Raw genomic sequence first — 18,806 nt, 5'->3', positions numbered from 1 at the left:
CTACGGCATTCATTCGCACAGAGACACGCAGGATTCGTGTTTAAATAGTCTTTTTACGGTTTAATATTCGCACACACACTCGTCTATAATCACCAGATGCGTTCTCAGGTACCGAAATTTGGTACTGATTGATTTAATGTGAATCGGTACTCAGTAGTATCGACGTAATTCGGTCGGTGCCCTTAAAAATACCGAGTTTGGTACCCAACCCTACGATGACCCATACAGAGTTTCGTAACGATACGCTAATGCGTTCATGAAATACAGCATTTGAATGCATAATTCAATGGTCAACGACCAAAATGGCCGCTATGGAAAAACTCGGTATGCCGCCCCGAATCGTTCAGATGTTATAAGCAAAAATAGCATCTTTGAATCTCCGGACCAGTAGGTGGCGCTGCGCAGAAACGCAGAAATTAGCCTCAGGTCATGCTTGATGTGACGTGTACCAAGTTTGGTCTGAAAACGATAAAGCATTGTGGAGATATAGCCGTATGTCTATTTTCGCAACGGCTAGGAAAAATTTGTTTGGTGACTTATTCGAAAACTGTTTAATGAATCGACGACTTTAATGAATTCCATAACTTTTTGTCAGCATGATCTGAAGATGAGGATAAGATTAGATTTGGGTGAAAATTGGAGAAACCTTTTAGTGCGATTCTGCGAGCAGTTTTTTTTTGGCACCATTTGTAATGGCTGAAAAATATTTATGATGGAAAATGATATCATAGGAAGCAATCAAAACGTCATGAGCCAAGGAATCAGAGGAAAAATAATTTTAGTCTCTAGCTCTTACGGTTCACCCCCTCGAGTCGGCGGTAGCGCCGGCGCGATCGACTCTCTTTTTTTCTTATCAGTGCCCAAGAGACTTAAATAACTGTCGTTTTTAATCATTCAGGAAAGTGTTTTAAGCAATGTAAACCAAATCGAAAACAAATATTCTATGTTTATGTAATCTGGTTGAAAAGTGATAGATGTCAGTCACCCGCGAGCCACTTCATTACCCGCTAATGCGACCACGCCCACGGATCGCGCACTCTTTCAGATTCAAATACTGACGATCCAGAGCCGAAGCCCACACATCAACTCATACAAACACATCTAGTGAAGCGCTGTAACGTTACTTCAGCTACATCGCTTTGAGAAACGTTGAACAATAATCCTGGATTTATTCTCCTCATGAAAAGCTGTTCATTTCTGAAAGCAAAGGACTCCGCCTCTGATTGTAAGGTCAGTTTATTCTGTTAGCATCTGTGAATATTAAATGCAAAAAGACCGTTTAAATATGAATCCTGTTGCAACATTAAATGTCATACACGCAAGACTGTTTAGACAAGATTTATTTGGCTTGTTTTGGACAGATTATAATGTGTTAATTGTAAAAGAGCCTAGCGTCACATCAATAAAGCTTTTATTCGCAAATGTCTACCAGTCAAACGTATTTTGTTTCATATTGATGTTTAAATATTATAGCCTAATGGTATTTTTTTTTATTTAATATCAAAGTGTGTCAGAAATTATTCTGGAGTTTTGTTTTGTAGAAAGTGATTTTTTATTTTGTTTTGTAGAAAGAGAATTGCTTTCTTTAAAGTGAATTTTGTTTTGTATAAATCGTATCTTAATTGTAATTATTTATTATTTATTTATTTTTAGCATGAGACTACTTTTAAAAACATAAAAAATAGTACAAAAAGTTTCGACAAAATGCTCTTAGTAATTTTTGTCTTGTTTCTAGTCTAAATATTTAAACAAACATTCTTAAATCAAGATGCATTTAAATCAAGACTCTCAGTCAGGTATGAAGCTCATTCATTATGCAGCTCATTATGCAGTCTTTTGTCCTCTCACGGTGCGCTCACACCGGATGCGATTCGCGCAAGTGATTTACATGTTAAGTCAATGCAGAGACACGAAATGGCATTCTGCGGCGCGATTCGCGCCAATGAGGCGGTGCGAGGGACGCGAAATGAGCGTTTTGAACGCTCAAGTTGAAAAATCTGAACTTTGGCGGATATTTCGCGCCGCGATAACCAATCAGGAGCTTGCTCTAGTAGTGACAACAACGAGGAGAAAATCTGTATATTAATATCTGGTTCAGACAATATGATTATCACTGTGATAACATTAAATGACATGAAACACAACCCAGTCTCTTTTTGTTAAATGCAAGTTTATGTTTGATCAATAATACAAAGGTATAAGTAAACGGTATAACAAGCTATACATGAAATAAAGCAAACCATTCAGTCAAACATTCAAAGTCAGTGCTAGTAGGCTAACGTTAACGTTACAACTGCAACGTACAGTTATAGCTTAAAAATATAAAAGTAATGAAACTTCACTTTTCCTTCAGTCTAAACGATTTGCCAGGGAACAAATTATAGATCCATGAGACCAAAGATCGGCCGTTACAAGACGAATTATAGCTGGAGACATTATGGCCGAGGAAAGGTTGCCCTCGCCGGCTTTGACGAGCGCCGCTGATCCACTGAAGCTCACAACTCTGAAAACACCAGATCACATGTTCAAATAGGCACTCTTTATATAAATAAACCACAGATTTGAGCTTTAAACAACTACATTATCGACTGAAAAAGTCTTAAAACTACGGGGAAAAAAAACTTAACAAAAAAAAGACGTGTAAACACAGCCCATGTCAGCCATTTCTCAACGAGACGAGCCGCTGGCAGAAGCCCCGCCCATGACGCGAACTCGCGTCTGTTGGCGAATTTCACGCGCGATTGAAGCGAGTAAACTCAAAATGTTCAAGCGTCCACCTTCGCGCGATTAGCGCAAATTATTTGCGTGAATCGCGTCTGGTGTGAACGCCACATAAGGTGATACTCATCATTATTCATTAGATATCACGCCTCCTCACATACTAAATTACACTTTTGCCATTAATGTGTTTATAAGCAACTGAAAAAAGCACAAATGTAAGAGCATGTCAAAACTTCTAAAGGGCCGCAAAACAGCTCAGACTCCTAGGGGTTAATTATTCGCCTAAACATGAGTGACATTTTGGACAGGTGGTGGCGCTAGAAGGATTGAGTTGAAGACTCCAAAATTGGTGAGGTTAATGTTGGGCCTGTCCTCTATCAGTGTGCCAAATTTCATAACTTTTTGAATGAATCAGCCGTTTGAACAAATCGGTTAATGAATGATTCCATGACTCACTCATTAAGAGAGTCAAATGCTTCGTTCCTGAATGATTCAATGACTCACTCATTAAGACAGTCAGATGCTCCGTTCCTGAATGATTCAATGACTCACTCATTAAGAGAGTCAAATCCTTCTTTCCTGAATGATTCAATGACTCACTCATTAAGACAGTCAGATGCTCCGTTCCTGAATGATTCAATGACTCACTCATTAAGAGAGTCAAATCCTTCTTTCCTGAATGATTCAATGACTCACTCATTAAGACAGTCAGATGCTTTGTTCCTGAATGAATCAGCCGTTTGAACAAATCGGTTAATGAATGATTACACGACTCACTCATTAAGAGAGTCAAATGCTTCGTTCCTGAATGATTCAATGACTCACTCATTAAGAGAGTCAAATCCTTCTTTCCTGAATGATTCAATGACTCACTCATTAAGACAGTCAGATGCTCCGTTCCTGAATGATTCAATGTCTCACTCATTAAGAGAGTCAAATGCTTCGTTCCTGAATGATTCAATGACTCACTCATTAAGAGAGTCAAATCCTTCTTTCCTGAATGATTCAATGACTCACTCATTAAGAGAGTCAAATCCTTCTTTCCTGAATGATTCAATGACTCACTCATTAAGACAGTCAGATGCTCCGTTCCTGAATGATTCAATGTCTCACTCATTAAGAGAGTCAAATGCTTCGTTCCTGAATGATTCAATGACTCACTCATTAAGAGAGTCAAATCCTTCTTTCCTGAATGATTCAATGACTCACTCATTAAGAGAGTCAAATCCTTCTTTCCTGAATGATTCAATGACTCACTCATTAAGACAGTCAGATGCTTTGTTGAGTTGAAGACTTTTTGAGGTTCAGGAACCTCAAAACCTTGAGGTTTCAAGTTGAAAATTGGTGAGGTTAATGTTGGGCCTGTCCTCTATCAGTGTGCCAAATTTCATAACTTTTTACCATACGGTTCTATAGGCTGCCATAGACTATAAAACAATGCATTCCATGACGATGATATAAATGCGTACAGCATTTGCAGTTATATTACAAATAATAGAAAAGCAAACCGTGTAAAACTTCTTTGCATCCCGTTTAATCATTTATTAGACAGAACTGTCAAACAGAGACTAACTAATAGGAGCTGGGATATTCTTCAAAATAAAAGTCCTGCTTCCGTCAATTAAAAAATGCCAAATATCGGAAGAGCACTAATAGAATATGACTCGAGCTCACTCAATAGCCTGTAGATTTGCATATCTTGAGTGGCACTGAATGCATTTAAAAATCACTCAAAGGAAGAAGTGGAAAGAACGAATTTCATTCAAAACACCCAGACAGTCTTTTCATGGAAATATCACATAATTAAACGCAGGACGTGGTGATAATGCAGCGCTCCTCAAAAGCACAAATACAGTGCGTTCCAGGTCATTCTGACTCAGTGTTAAAATAATGGCACTGAGAGAGCGGAAAACGACAAATGGTTTCTCCACATATTAGCCCTGTCTGTTTTCTCCTAAAGCCATATGTCAGGCAGAGCTTACCAGCCGCAGAGACTTATCTAAAGCTGACTAATAGAAGCGCCTTCATTTGGGACTGGCCATCTGTTTGACGTCGCACGGTTGGGCTGCCGACAGAAGAGGAGATTAAAAATCCTGATACAATGTTCCCATTATTAGGACTTCTCCCATTGCACACGCAGCCGGAATGAAGCGAGCGATCGTTTACAGTAATTAAAGCTGAATAAACTCTCAGGCTGATCACGACTACACAACCAAACAGGGTCTTTTATCATCCCAAAGAGTTTATTATACAATAAATGACCAGCTAACTACATTAGCCCACTTTTAGCACACACATAAAAGAGAAATACTGGAAATTCAGTGAAAGATAGAAGTGTTAACTACTTTATAAAGCTGGCACAGAAAAGGAGTTTAGGTGTTTGGAAAAGGCTGAAATATAAATGTATGAAAAACTAAGAAATTCGAAATGTTGCCTAAAATTAATAATGGAATACAATTAAATTAAAGTTAGTGAACCCCCAAGCTTAAAATTACATTAAAAGTAATATTTTTCTCTTCTCGTTGGATTCTCAAAGTGATATAGAAGAAATTGTTGTCCATGCGAAATCCATCAATTCCATACTTTTCCCAAACTGCGTAGGAACCCTGTATAAAAGTACATACACACTGCTACTACTTCAATAGATCAATCTCTTAAAGGGTTAGTTCACCCAAAAATGTAAATTGTGTCATTAATGACTGAGCCTCATGTGGTTGGACACCCGTCAGACCTCCGTTCATCTTCAGACACAAATGAAGATATTTTAGTGTAAATCTGATGCTCTGAAAGGCCTCCATTGGCTCAACTTTACACTCTCAAGACCCTTAAAAGACACTAAAGACTAAAGTTACAAAGTCCATCTCACTACAGCGGCTCTACAATAACTTTATGAATCTGCGACAACAGTTTTTGTGCACAAAAAAACCCTAAATAACGACTTATATAGTGATGATGATTTCAAAACACGGCCTCATGAAGCTTCGAAGCGTTATGAATCAGTGAGTCGATTCAGCGGTTTGGAGCGTTATGAATCAGTGAGTCGATTCAGCGGTTTGAAGCATTATGAATCAGTGAGTCGATTCAGCGGTTTGGAGCGTTATGAATCAGTGAGTCGATTCAGCAGTTTGGAGCGTTATGAATCAGTGAGTCGATTCAGCAGTTTGGAGCGTTATGTATCAGTGAGTCAATTCAGCGGTTTGAAGCGTTATGAATCAGTGAGTCGATTCAGCAGTTTGGAGCGTTATGTAACAGTGAGTCGATTCAGCGGTTTGAAGCGTTATGAATCAGTGAGTCGATTCAGCGGTTTGGAGCGTTATGAATCAGTGAGTCGATTCAGCGGTTTGAAGCATTATGAATCAGTGAGTCGATTCAGCGGTTTGGAGCGTTATGAATCAGTGAGTCGATTCAGCAGTTTGGAGCGTTATGAATCAGTGAGTCGATTCAGCAGTTTGGAGCGTTATGTATCAGTGAGTCAATTCAGCGGTTTGAAGCGTTATGAATCAGTGAGTCGATTCAGCAGTTTGGAGCGTTATGTAACAGTGAGTCGATTCAGCGGTTTGAAGCGTTATGAATCAGTGAGTCGATTCAGCAGTTTGGAGCGTTATGAATCAATGAGTCAATTCAGCGGTTTGGAGCGTTATGAATCAGTGAGTCAATTCAGCAGTTTGGAGCGTTATGAATCAGTGAGTCAATTCAGCGGTTTGGAGCGTTATGAATCAGTGAGTCGATTCAGCGGTTTGAAGCGTTATGAATCAGTGAGTCGATTCAGCGGTTTGAAGCGTTATGAATCAGTGAGTCGATTCAGCGGTTTAGAGCGCTATGAATCAGTGAGTCAATTCAGCGGTTTTGAGCGTTATGAATCAGTGAGTCGATTCAGCGGTTTGAAGCGTTATGAATCAGTGAGTCGATTCAGCGGTTTGAAGCGTTATGAATCAGTGAGTCGATTCAGCGGTTTAGAGCGCTATGAATCAGTGAGTCGATTCAGCGGTTTGGATCGCCAAAGTCACGTGATTTCAGCAGTTTGACACGCGATCCGAATCATAAATCGACTCACTGATTCATAACGCTTCGAAGCTTCATGATGCCGTGTTTTGAAATCGTCATCACTATATAAGTCGTTATTTAGGGTTTTTTTGCGCACAAAAACTATTCTCGCTGATTCATAAAGTTATTGTAGAGCCGCTGTAGTGAGATGGACTTTGTAACTTTAGTCTTTAGTGTCTTTTAAGGGTCTTGAGAGTGTAAAGTTGAGCCAATGGAGGCCTTTCAGAGCATCAGATTTACACTAAAATATCTTCATTTGTGTCTGAAGATGAACGGAGGTCTGACGGGTGTCCAACCACATGAGGGGAAGTCATTAATGACAGAATTTACATTTTTGGGTGAACTAACCCTTTAAAGAAGCCTTAATATTGGCCATATTGTAAAGCACCACGAAAACATAAAGATAAAATAAATTCGATGTACCGTCAATGGAGAACGTCCCCATTTTTGACTCCAGGAAGTCGAACAGCGTGCTGGGCCCAGACGGTCTTCCTCCTGCCTCCTCATCCTCATCTTGTCTGGAGCGTCCCCTTCCACGACCCTTTCCTGTCACAGAACAAATGAGTGCATTTAGTGTGTGATTTAGTCCATTAACCCACATTTAGAAGTCAAGATCTGTATGTATTTTATATTAACAGTTCAATAAAATTATTTAATATTAAGTCTTACATTTTAGACACAACATTGCCTGTTTTTGCTCTATTTCACCAATTAAAGTAGTTCCAATCAAAGCCACAGGACTGTTTTGCGTCTCTGAGCAACACACGGCGGTGTTTCGTTATTGAATGAATGAATCGGTTGAATGAATGATTCAATGACTCACTCATTAAGAGAGTCAAATGCTTTGTTCCTGAATGAATCAGTCGTTGGAACAAATAGGTTAATGACTGATTCAATGACTCGCTCATTTAGAAAGTTAAATGCTTCGTTCCTGAATGATTCAATGACTCACTCATTAAGAGAGTCAAATGCTTCGTTCCTGAATGATTCAATGACTCACTCATTAAGAGAGTCAAATGCTTCCTTCCTGAATGATTCAATGACTCACTCATTAAGAGAGTCAAATGCTTCCTTCCTGAATGATTCAATGACTGACTCATTAAGACAGTCAAATGCTTCTTTCCTGAATGAATCAGTCATTTGAACAAACGGTTAATGACTGTTTCAATGACTCGCTCATTTAGAGAGTTAAATGGTTTGTTCCTGATTGAATCAATGACTCACTCATTAAGAGTCAAATGCTTCGTTCCTGAATGATTCAATGACTCATTCATTAAGAGAGTCAAATGCTTTGTTCCTGAATTAATCAGTCGTTTGAACAAAACGGTTAATGACTGATTCAATGACTCGCTCATTTAGAGAGTTAAATGCTTCGTTCCTGAATGATTCAATGACTCACTAATTAAGAGAGTCAAAATGCTTTGTTCCTGAATGATTCAATGACTCACTCATTAAGACAGTCAGATGCTTTGTTCCTGAATTAATCAGTCGTTTGAACAAAACGGTTAATGACTGATTCAATGACTCGCTCATTTAGAGAGTTAAATGCTTCGTTCCTGAATGATTCAATGACTCACTCATTAAGAGAGTCAAATCCTTCTTTCCTGAATGATTCAATGACTCACTCATTAAGAGAGTCAAATGCTTCGTTACAGAATGATTCAATGACTCACTCATTAAGAGAGTCAAATGCTTCGTTCCTGAATGATTCAATGACTCACTCATTAAGAGAGTCAAATCCTTCTTTCCTGAATGATTCAATGACTCACTCATTAAGACAGTCAGATGCTCCGTTCCTGAATGATTCAATGACTCACTCATTAAGAGAGTCAAATGCTTCGTTCCTGAATGATTCAATGACTCACTCATTAAGAGAGTCAAATCCTTTTTTCCTGAATGATTCAATGACTCACTCATTAAGACAGTCAGATGCTCCGTTCCTGAATGATTCAATGACTCACTCATTAAGAGAGTCAAATGCTTCGTTCCTGAATGATTCAATGACTCACTCATTAAGAGAGTCAAATCCTTCTTTCCTGAATGATTCAATGACTCACTCATTAAGACAGTCAGATGCTCCGTTCCTGAATGATTCAATGTCTCACTCATTAAGAGAGTCAAATGCTTCTTTCCTGAATGATTCAATGACTCATTAAGACCGTTCCTGAATGAATCAGCCGTTTGAATAAATCGGTTGAAACTCAATGACTCACTCATTAAGAGAGTCAAATCCTTCTTTCCTGAATGATTCAATGACTCACTCATTAAGACAGTCAGATGCTCCGTTCCTGAATGATTCAATGTCTCACTCATTAAGAGAGTCAAATCCTTCTTTCCTGAATGATTCAATGACTCACTCATTAAGAGAGTCAAATCCTTCTTTCCTGAATGATTCAATGACTCACTCATTAAGACAGTCAGATGCTTCGTTCCCGAATGAATCAGCCATTTGAATTAATCGGTTAATGAATGATTCAATGACTCACTCGTTAAGACAGTCAGATGCTTCATTCCTGAATGAATCAGCCGTTTGAACAAATCTGTTAATGAATGATTCAATGACTCACTCATTAAGACAGTCAGATGCTTCATTCCTGAATGAATCAGCCGTTTGAACAAATCTGTTAATGAATGATTCAATGACTCACTCATTAAGACCGTTCCTGAATGAATCAGCCATTTGAATAAATCGGTTGAAACTCAATGACTCAATGTATCTATTCATATTTTAAATCATAATATCAATATTCAATGTTTTATGTTTAAAACATGCATTTGTAACTGCAGTTAAATGCATGCCACTTCCAATTAAGAGAAGAAAAAAACCCGATATTTTTTATCAATATGTTCCGTCTACAAGTCCTACATCTGCAGTCTTCTTTCATATCCAGCAACTATCTGAAGGTTTCTGATCTTCTCTCGGCACCCGAAGGCCCTACCTCGAGGCGGTGGGCGGCTCGGCTCCGTCTGGGCCGCTTTGAGTTCGTTCGTTCGCGTGAGCAGGAAGTTGAGAGCCACCTCCAGGTTATTGTTGTGATCCAGCAGGGCCTGTCTGGCCGCCTCACGGTTAAAACCCATCTCCATGATGTCCCTCAAGGATCGCTCATCCACCTGGAAGAGACCGCAGACACATGAAACCGCAGAACTTGAGGATCCTCGAGCATTGCATTAAAATCCATCACACAGGGACAACAGAGCAGATGTAGAAAACACGGAGCACTACTGGAGGACAAAAACATGGGCATTACACTCAAAAACACAACAGAAGAGACGAGGACACAGAGGGGTCACATCTACAGATCTTTTATCCTGCTTCTCTACTGGCCCTGAAGAAATATAATGGCATATAATTAGAAACAAGAGCCCATTGTACAGTTTTCAGGCACTTGAGGTGTTTTTACAGATTGTCATTTAAGAAACACAGTAGAGTTTGAAACCATTAGCAGTACCTTCATGTCCTTCTTTAAAGAAATTAAGAGATTTATTCAGCAAAGACATTCAATCGATCATTAGTTAATGTATTAACGAACAATGAGAAATACAGTATTTATTCATCTTTGTTAATGTTAGTTGATAAAAATTAGGGCTGTCAAAAGATTAATCGCGATTAATCGCATCCAAAATAAAATATATGTGTGTGTACTCTGTTAATTATTATTTATATATAAATACACACACATTCATGTATATATTTAAGAAATATTTGCATGTATATACTGTATATAATCTATAATATATATAAATATAAATGTTTTATATATAAAAATCTTTTTTTTCTTCTTAAATATATACATGCTTGTGTGTGTATTTATATATAAATAATAATTAACAGAGTACACACACACATATATTATGTAAACACAAACTTTTATTTTGGATGCGATTAATCGCGATTAATCTTTTGACAGCCCTAGTAAAAATACAACTGTTCGTTGTTTGTTCATGCATTAACTAATGTTGTTGCGATTTAATGTATTAGTAAATGTTGAAATTAGCATTAAGATTAATAAATGCTGTGGAAGTATTGTTCTTTGCTATGTTAACTAATGAAACCCGTTTTCATCATTGATCATAATCATAAATGTTTCTTGAGCAGCAAATCCTCATATTATGCTGCGTTCACACCGAACGCCAATAGAGGTTCAGACAATAAGTGTGCATATGATTATCACTGTAATAAAATTAAATATGACATAAAACACAACCCAGTCTCTTTTTGTTAAATGTTAGTTTATGTGTGATCAATAATAGCCATTATAAAAATATAAGTAAAAGGTATGAGACGCTATACAATAAATAAAGCAAACAATTCAGTCAAACAAAGTCAGCGCTAGTCGGCAACAACGGTAAAGTTAAATAGCCTAAAGATATAAAGTTATGAAACATCTCTTTGCCCTCAGTCAAAATGATTTGGCAAGAAACAAATGATAGATTCATGAGCGCAAAGATCGGCCGTTAGATCCACACAAGACGAATTATCTCTGAAACTCCGAAAACACAAGATTCAATTATTTGAATAGGTGCTCTCTTTATAAATAAACCACAGATTTGAGCTTTAAACAACTACATTATCGCCTGAAAAAGTCTTAAAACTACATTTACACAATAACAGTAGTGTTTTTAATCACGCTGGATTTCTAATCCGCTATTGACTTGCCATTAGTTTATCATCATGTGACAGCAGCAAGCAAACTCCTGATTGGCTAACGTGGCACGTATTGACGGCAATGTTTCGATTTTTCTCGGGCGTCAGATGCAAATTTGCTTCAAACGTGTGAATGCACAAAATGCACTACTCGCGTGTATCGCGCAAGACGCTCAATTTGCGTCATTTCGCGCTTATTGGACGCGCGAATGAGGCGCAATCGCGTCTATCGCGCCACGCTAAATGTGTCAGACCTTCAGACGCCCGTCAATGCCTCTTTGCATTGACTTAACATGTAAACCTCTCGCTCCTGACGCTCTATTCACGTTTGGTGTGAACACAGAATAATGGTGCGTTCACACCAGACGCGAATGAAGCGTTTTGTGCGCGTGATTTACATGTTAAGTCAATGCAAAGACGCGAATAGACATTCTGTGGCGCGATTCGTGTGAATGAGGCGGCGAAAATGACACGCCGCAAATTGAGCGTTCGACGCGTTCGACGCGACAAGTTGAAGAATCTGAACTTTGGCGGATATTCGCACCACGTTAACCAATCAGGAGCTTGCTCTAGTAGTGACAACAATGAGGACAAACTCATATGTGTATACCCGGACCTGTACATCTTCAAACTTTATAGAAACAGGAATAAAAAGGATCTTGCATGGAAGAAAGTGAGTGAGGTGGTCAGACAGTCTGGTGAGTTGTAAAAAGTGCTCTTTACTCAGTTTGAGCTATACATAGATTGATTTCAGGGCAATTGGGACACTTTCTGCCATTGAGATGACTTGGAAAAAGTGTCCCAATCCCCCTGAATTCACCCGATTGAGACTACAAGCTAGCTAAAGCCGGCAAATTGAGCTTATTCGCCTTATTTTGAAACAATCCATGTCAGCCATTTCACAACGAGACGAGCCGCTGGCAGAAGCCCCTCCCATGACGTGAATTCATGTCTGTTGTGATGTGAATGTCATGCGCGAATTAAACTCAAAATGTTCAAGCGTCCAACTACACGCGAATAGCGTGATTTATTCGCGCAAGTCGCGTCTGGTGTGAACGCACAGTAAGAATGATTTCTGAAGGGTCATGTGACACTGAAGGCGGGAGTAATGATGCTGAATGAATTACACTTTACTATATATGCACATAGAAAACAGCTGTTTTAAATTGTAATGTCACAATTTTGACAGTATTTTTGTATTACAGGCAGGTGTTCATAATGTTTCGGCTCATCTGTGTATGTTGGATAATGGCTTTACTAATAGTCGGTGTTCAGTTCAGACTTTAACTTTGATGATAAAACAGCATTTATTCACATCTCACCAAATCCCTGTAAACTCCTTCTGACTTGCTCTCCGTCCACGGCTTCTCTCTCTCCTCTCTTCTCCTCTGATAGGGCTCTCGGTTCCTGTAGGAGGATCCAGGATTGGCGAGGTTTCCGCCTGCAATCCCTCCACCGCCAAACGTACGCGTCTAGAAGACGACAGATTCCTTCCATTAACACACACACACACACACACACACAACTACAGCACAAAGAACGGCGTGTCTGGACATCATCACAAGAGCGTTTGGAAAGTTCAAATCACGCCGGGTTTTGAAACACGGAGAGTCAAGTGTTTAATCATTTCTGTGGTTACATTCGTAACTCAAAATCAAACATTTCTTAATTAAATATTGGAGAATATTAAGTTCACCCACGGCCTAAGGACACAGTTATGAGAATGAACAAATTCAATTATATATTGCTTTAATACATCAATATTTCATTATCAAAAGGTGCTACTGTGTTGCAGGGGATGAAAACCATATTCATCCGGAATTGAAATGCCAATATCGTTGTGTAAGAGTTAATTCTGTAAAAGGCTGAAATATGAGGGTTTGGAATAACTAAGAGATTTTTAATGTCTCTTCTGCTCGCCAATGCTCATTTATTTGACCAAAAATACAGTAAAAATCTGAGAGTCAAAAGATGTCGTCCTGTAACTTCATAACCACTTGCCTGAGCAACGAAAATGACATTTTAAAGTCAAGTCAACTTTATTTATACAGCGCTTTTAACAATGCAGATCGTCTCAAAGCAGCTTCACAGTGTTAAACAGGAAAATAATGCAACAGCCAAGCCAGAAGCAACAGTGGCAAGGACACCAAAATGGAGAAAAATGTGACCTAAAGGAGAAAAATAAGGATTATTTGTGGGAGAGCCCGCCCACACGCTGTTCTGATTGGCTGTGGTTTTTGATTGATTTGTCGCATCTCGTAGTCGCGTTGTGCGTCTGGTGTGGACAGACAACTTGCTGGTCGCTGGAATCTTATCGCGTGTAGTTAATGACACGGTGTCAGATGTGAAATCATTAAAAAATTTGATAATATTGGCTCTAATTATTATTTTGCTTCTTAATATCTCTATGGAAACTGATCCATTTTATTTCTCAGGATTCTTTGATGAATAGAAAGTTCAAAAGAACAGCGTTTATTTGAAATTGAATCTTTTGTAACATTAAAAACGTCACTTTTAATCAATTTAATGCGTCCTTGATGAATAAAAGTGTCACTTTATTTTTTAAAACTCTTGCAAATCGAGTAAAATCCTCATATTAGAATGACGAGTGAAGGGTCATGTGACACTGAAGGCTGGAGTAATGATGATTTGATCACAGGAATAAATTACACTTTACTATACACTCACCTAAAGGATTATTAGGAACACACACTAATACTGTGTTTGACCCCCTTTCGCCTTCAGAACTGCCTTAATTCTACGTGGCATTGACTCAACAAGCTGCTGAAAGCATTCTTTAGAAATGTTGGCCCATATTGATAGGAGAGCATCTGCAGTTGATGGAGATTTGTGGGATGCACATCCAGGGCACGAAGCTCCAGTTCCACCACATCCCAAAGATGCTCTATTGGGTTGAGATCTGGGGACTGTGGCGGCCATTTTAGTTCAGTGAACTCATTGTCATGTTCAAGAAACCAATTTGAAATGATTGGAGCTTTGTGCCGGTGCATTATCCTGCTGGAAGTAGCCATCAGAGGATGGGGACATGGTGCTCATAAAGGGATGGACATGGTCAGAAACAATGCTCAGGTAGGCCGTGGCATTTAAACCATGCCCAATTGGCACTAAGGGGCCTAAAGTGTGCCAAGAAAACATCCCCCACACCATTACACCACCACCACCAGCCTGCACAGTGGTAACAAGGCATGATGGATCCATGTTCTCATTCTGTTTACGCCAAATTCTGACTCTACCATCTGAATGTCTCAACAGAAATCAAGGCACATTTTTCCAGTCTTCAACTGTCCAATTTTGGTGAGCTTGTGCAAATTGTCGCCTCTTTTTCCTCTTTGTAGTGGAGATGAGTGGTACCCGGTGGGGTCTTCTGCTGTTGTAGCCCATCCGCCTCAAGGTTGTGTGTGTTGTGGCTTCACAAATGCTTTGCTGCAAACCTCGGTTGTAACGAGTGGTTATTTCAGTCAAAGTTGCTCTTCTATCAGCTTGAATCAGTCGGCCCATTCTCCTCTGACCTCTAGCATCAACAAGGCATTTTCTCCCACAGGACTGCCGCATACTGGATGCTTTTCCCTTTTCACACCATTCTTTGTAAACCCTAGAAATGGTTGTGCGTGAAAATCCCAGTAACTGAGCAGATTGTGAAATACTCCGTGGCACCAACAACCATGCCACGCTCAAAATTGCTTAAATCCCCTTTCTTTCCCATTCCGACATTCAGTGTGGAGTTCAGGAGATTGTCTTGACCAGGACCACACCCCTAAATGCATTGAAGCAACTGCCATGTGATTGGTTGATTAGATAATTGCAACAGGTGTTCCTAATAATCCTTTAGGTGAGTGTTTATTTACATAGAGAACAGATAAATTGTAAAATTGTTCTGTATTTTTGATCAAATAAATGCAGCCTTGGTGATCAGAAGAGACTCTTTCAAACATTTGACTGTTATGATAATTCCAGCACACCTCTTTACTCTTGGCGATCTCCGCGATAGCAGCGGTTCTTTGCTTCTCAAACTCGTCGTTTTCCTCCGCAGATTTGATGGCGTTTGTGCTCTGAAGGGTCTTCCTCTGATCCAGAGCTCTGCTGTCCACCTGCTCCTTATGAGCACATTTCTACAGACAGATTATACAACACTGAGAAAACCAAATCAACCTCATAAAAAAACAGATGTAAGGAGTCCTGACCTGGCCAAAGGGCACGAATGGAGGAGGTCCACCTTCTGCTCCAATGTTTCGACGGCTGTGTTTGGCCAGGCTCTTTTACGAGGAAAAGAAAGAGCGTTTTATTAGACATGTGAATATAGTGCAACATTTCAAGTGGCTCCAGAGAAGAGGAGAAACCACATCAAGATGACTAAAGAAACGCGTCCATGCTTCCTGGCTTTGATTGATAATTAAAATAAATCATCTGTTGCCAGTGTGTCAGCTAACACATGATATGAACAGATGGCTATGGGCTGTTTCTGCTTGACACCGCGGCTTCAGTTTCTCAACTTTTAATGAACACAACCTTTTGAAAGGGGTGATATTTTCAAATCAATATTTTACCCGTTTGCATCTCTTCATGTTTTTCCCCTAGAGCCCACTTATGATTTTAGTCAAGATATCTTGCACTAAACGCAGTTTTAGTTTAGTTTCATGATTTTACACCCACTCTCTGAAACTCAATTAGCTTAAGAATGTGAATTTCCTCTATTGTGATTGGCTGGGCTCCATGTGCTGATGTCATTCATCAGGTCGGGTCAAATTGATGTTTAGATATATTCAATTTACATAAAGCAGCCTTACAGAAAATATATTAATAAGCTCATAGTTGTGACAACCATGAGATGTTTCACATGATATTAGCATGAACATTAGACACAGTAGAGTGAACATTTATTTATTTCAAAAAACATGCAAACAAATCCAGTTTTCTACAATATGTCCTGCATAGAGATGCACCGATTGCAATTTTCTAGGCCGATTCTGATTTTCAGATTTTCTTTCAAAGAACTACAATTGACAAACAATCTACTTTTTAATACATTTTATTTTCTTTTAACTAGTAAAAAGACTAATAAAATAAGAGCAAATAACCAAATTTCAAACAACAGCACAAATAAATGCAATAAAATAAAGAGATATGAAACAAACACAAATTATTAATTTATCCGATTCGATTAAATATTGACTATTTTGGATATATATCAATAAATGGCAAATGTTCTCAAGGAAAACAAATCTCTTAACTAGTGCTGTAAACTATGGGCCTATATGCTACATTAGCCTACTATTAAAGGTTACAATCAACTGATTCGTATACAAACACTTAAATTATAATAATAAAGTTATAATATTGACTTTACAATTACATAATCATATTTATACTCCAATTCGTTTTTTGACATAAACATTTAAAATGATGGTGGTGGTCATAAAAATCTTGCCAGATTTATTCAAACATATTAAATATTGAAAAACTTTAAAGGTTATAATGAATAATATGGTGCCTATATTTATCAAAATGCTCCTCTCTGGAGTTAATTTTTCTAGCTCACTAATGAGTTTATGAACACTGGATATGGTTTTTCTGAGGTAAATGTGACGTTACATGACATTGTTTACAAGCCGTTTTACTGACACTATGGTTGAAAAACTGATTGAGTGATTCCATGTGACATGATACAGATTTCAGTGAGTTGTCCTGTATCTTTTAACACACTTTCAGAAGCTCATTCAGGTTTATTTGGCGCTGTAACTGGTATTATTAAGGCGGAAGAGAAGATCATGTTTGCTCCGCGCTGCCGGTTCTCTTGAGCTGAGCTGCGCCACAACTGTATTTATGTTTTTGAATTCTGTAATAAAATGGATGTAACTTTAAATCTGAGACTTTGTTTCATATCAATAGTAACAAAGCACAAACGATTTATTGGATGGGAGACGCGCTACAATGCTCCGTTCATTCATCAACTGGAAACAGGATGACTAATCGATTCTTGGGATTTAAGAATCGATAAAGGTTTGAAAAAATGAGAATCGATTATAATCAAGAAATCTATATTTTTTTACCCAGCCCTATTGTTTACAAAAATAGGACCCTATGACGTTTTGTGTTTTGTAATTTAGTTTTTCTCAAATGAAGACGATTTTTAATCAAATTAAATTTAAATAAAGCCTTGCATTTTTTGGCAAAGGAAAATGTGTGTGATTATTCCTTTAAAAAATAAAGTTGTATTGTTATTATTATTATTAGTTGTACTACATTAAGACACGCATTATATTGTATAACAGTAATATATTTCTGTCACAAGTTAAACAACTTTTATTTTGACGTGAAGATCTTTGAGTTTCTGAGCGTTTATGAGAGTTTTTCTCAGATTAAACTGTAAAATGCTCATGAAGTGGCTCTGGAGATGAAGTTCATGTCGTCATAGTAACACTGCGAGCGTTACACGTGCTTCAGTGTGTGTGTGGGAAATGAAATCATTCATTCATTCACACAGAAACACACAGGACATGCAGGATTCAATTTCAAATCGTCTTCTTGCGGTTTAATATTCACTTTTGGTGTGATCTCGAAACCTGCTCGAAAGCACTATTTAACCAGAGCGAATGAGACAAGTGAGAGGAGATGTGTGTGTGTGTGTGTCACTTCACCGTCAGAGAGAAGAGTGTGAGAACGCGCCACTGGAAACAAAACCGGATCGGAATCGGTAAGACTGAGCCGCTCAACGATCCAGGATGAACATGCGGAAAGTCATCCCTGGCCGGTCGATCTGTAGTCCTGCATCATATTATCTGAACACATTCATAATAAATCTGAGAGAAAACATGCATCTCACCCTCTGAAACTCCCACTTCTCAATCATGTGATCCACCTCGCCTCCGAGAACGGCGATCTTGGAATCGTCCAATAGCAGGATGCCATTCTTAACCTGAACGGCCCCCAGGAGCCTCACTTTGGTTCCAGGTGGAGTGTTCAGACTGAAAGCGGAGCAGAAAGTGGATCGATCATTGAACAGCAGCAGAGCTCGGTGAGATGTTTAAAGGGTTAGTTCACCCAAAAATGTAAATTCTGTCATTAATGACTGAGCCTCATGTGGTTGGACACCCGTCAGACCTCCGTTCATCTTCAGACACAAATGAAGATATTTTAGTGTAAATCTGATGCTCTGAAAGGCCTCCATTGGCTCAATGCACTTTACACTCTCAAGACCCTTAAAAGACACTAAAGACTAAAGTTACAAAGTCCATCTCACTACAGCGGCTCTACAATAACTTTATGAATCAGCGAGAATAGTTTTTGTGCGCAAAAAAACCCTAAATAACGACTTATATAGTGATGACGATTTCAAAACACGGCCTCATGAAGCTTCGAAGCGTTATGAATCAGTGAG

The 18,806-nt window shown here is 38.7% G+C and overlaps 1 protein-coding gene across 2 annotated transcripts in view; it reads right to left on the bottom strand.

The window, feature by feature from the left end:
* tdrd3 (tudor domain containing 3) overlaps positions 1 to 18,806 on the bottom strand; it is a 58,151-nt gene that overhangs the window by 17,947 nt on the left and 21,398 nt on the right. For both annotated transcript variants that reach the window (XM_079844323.1, XM_079844322.1), the window contains exons 5-10: positions 18,252 to 18,393; positions 15,613 to 15,684; positions 15,391 to 15,540; positions 12,733 to 12,882; positions 9,705 to 9,876; positions 7,189 to 7,311 (exon numbers count right to left, since the gene is read on the bottom strand). In XM_079844323.1, the coding sequence (XP_079700449.1) occupies positions 7,189 to 7,311; positions 9,705 to 9,876; positions 12,733 to 12,882; positions 15,391 to 15,540; positions 15,613 to 15,684; positions 18,252 to 18,393 (809 nt within the window). The remainder of the gene's footprint in view (positions 1 to 7,188; positions 7,312 to 9,704; positions 9,877 to 12,732; positions 12,883 to 15,390; positions 15,541 to 15,612; positions 15,685 to 18,251; positions 18,394 to 18,806) is intronic.

This window comes from Gobio gobio (genome assembly GCF_949357685.1).
Source record: "Gobio gobio genome assembly, chromosome: 19".
Lineage (NCBI taxonomy): Eukaryota > Metazoa > Chordata > Actinopteri > Cypriniformes > Gobionidae > Gobio > Gobio gobio.
The sequence above is the reverse complement of the archived record's forward strand: the minus strand, read 5'-3'. Positions and strand labels throughout refer to the sequence as shown.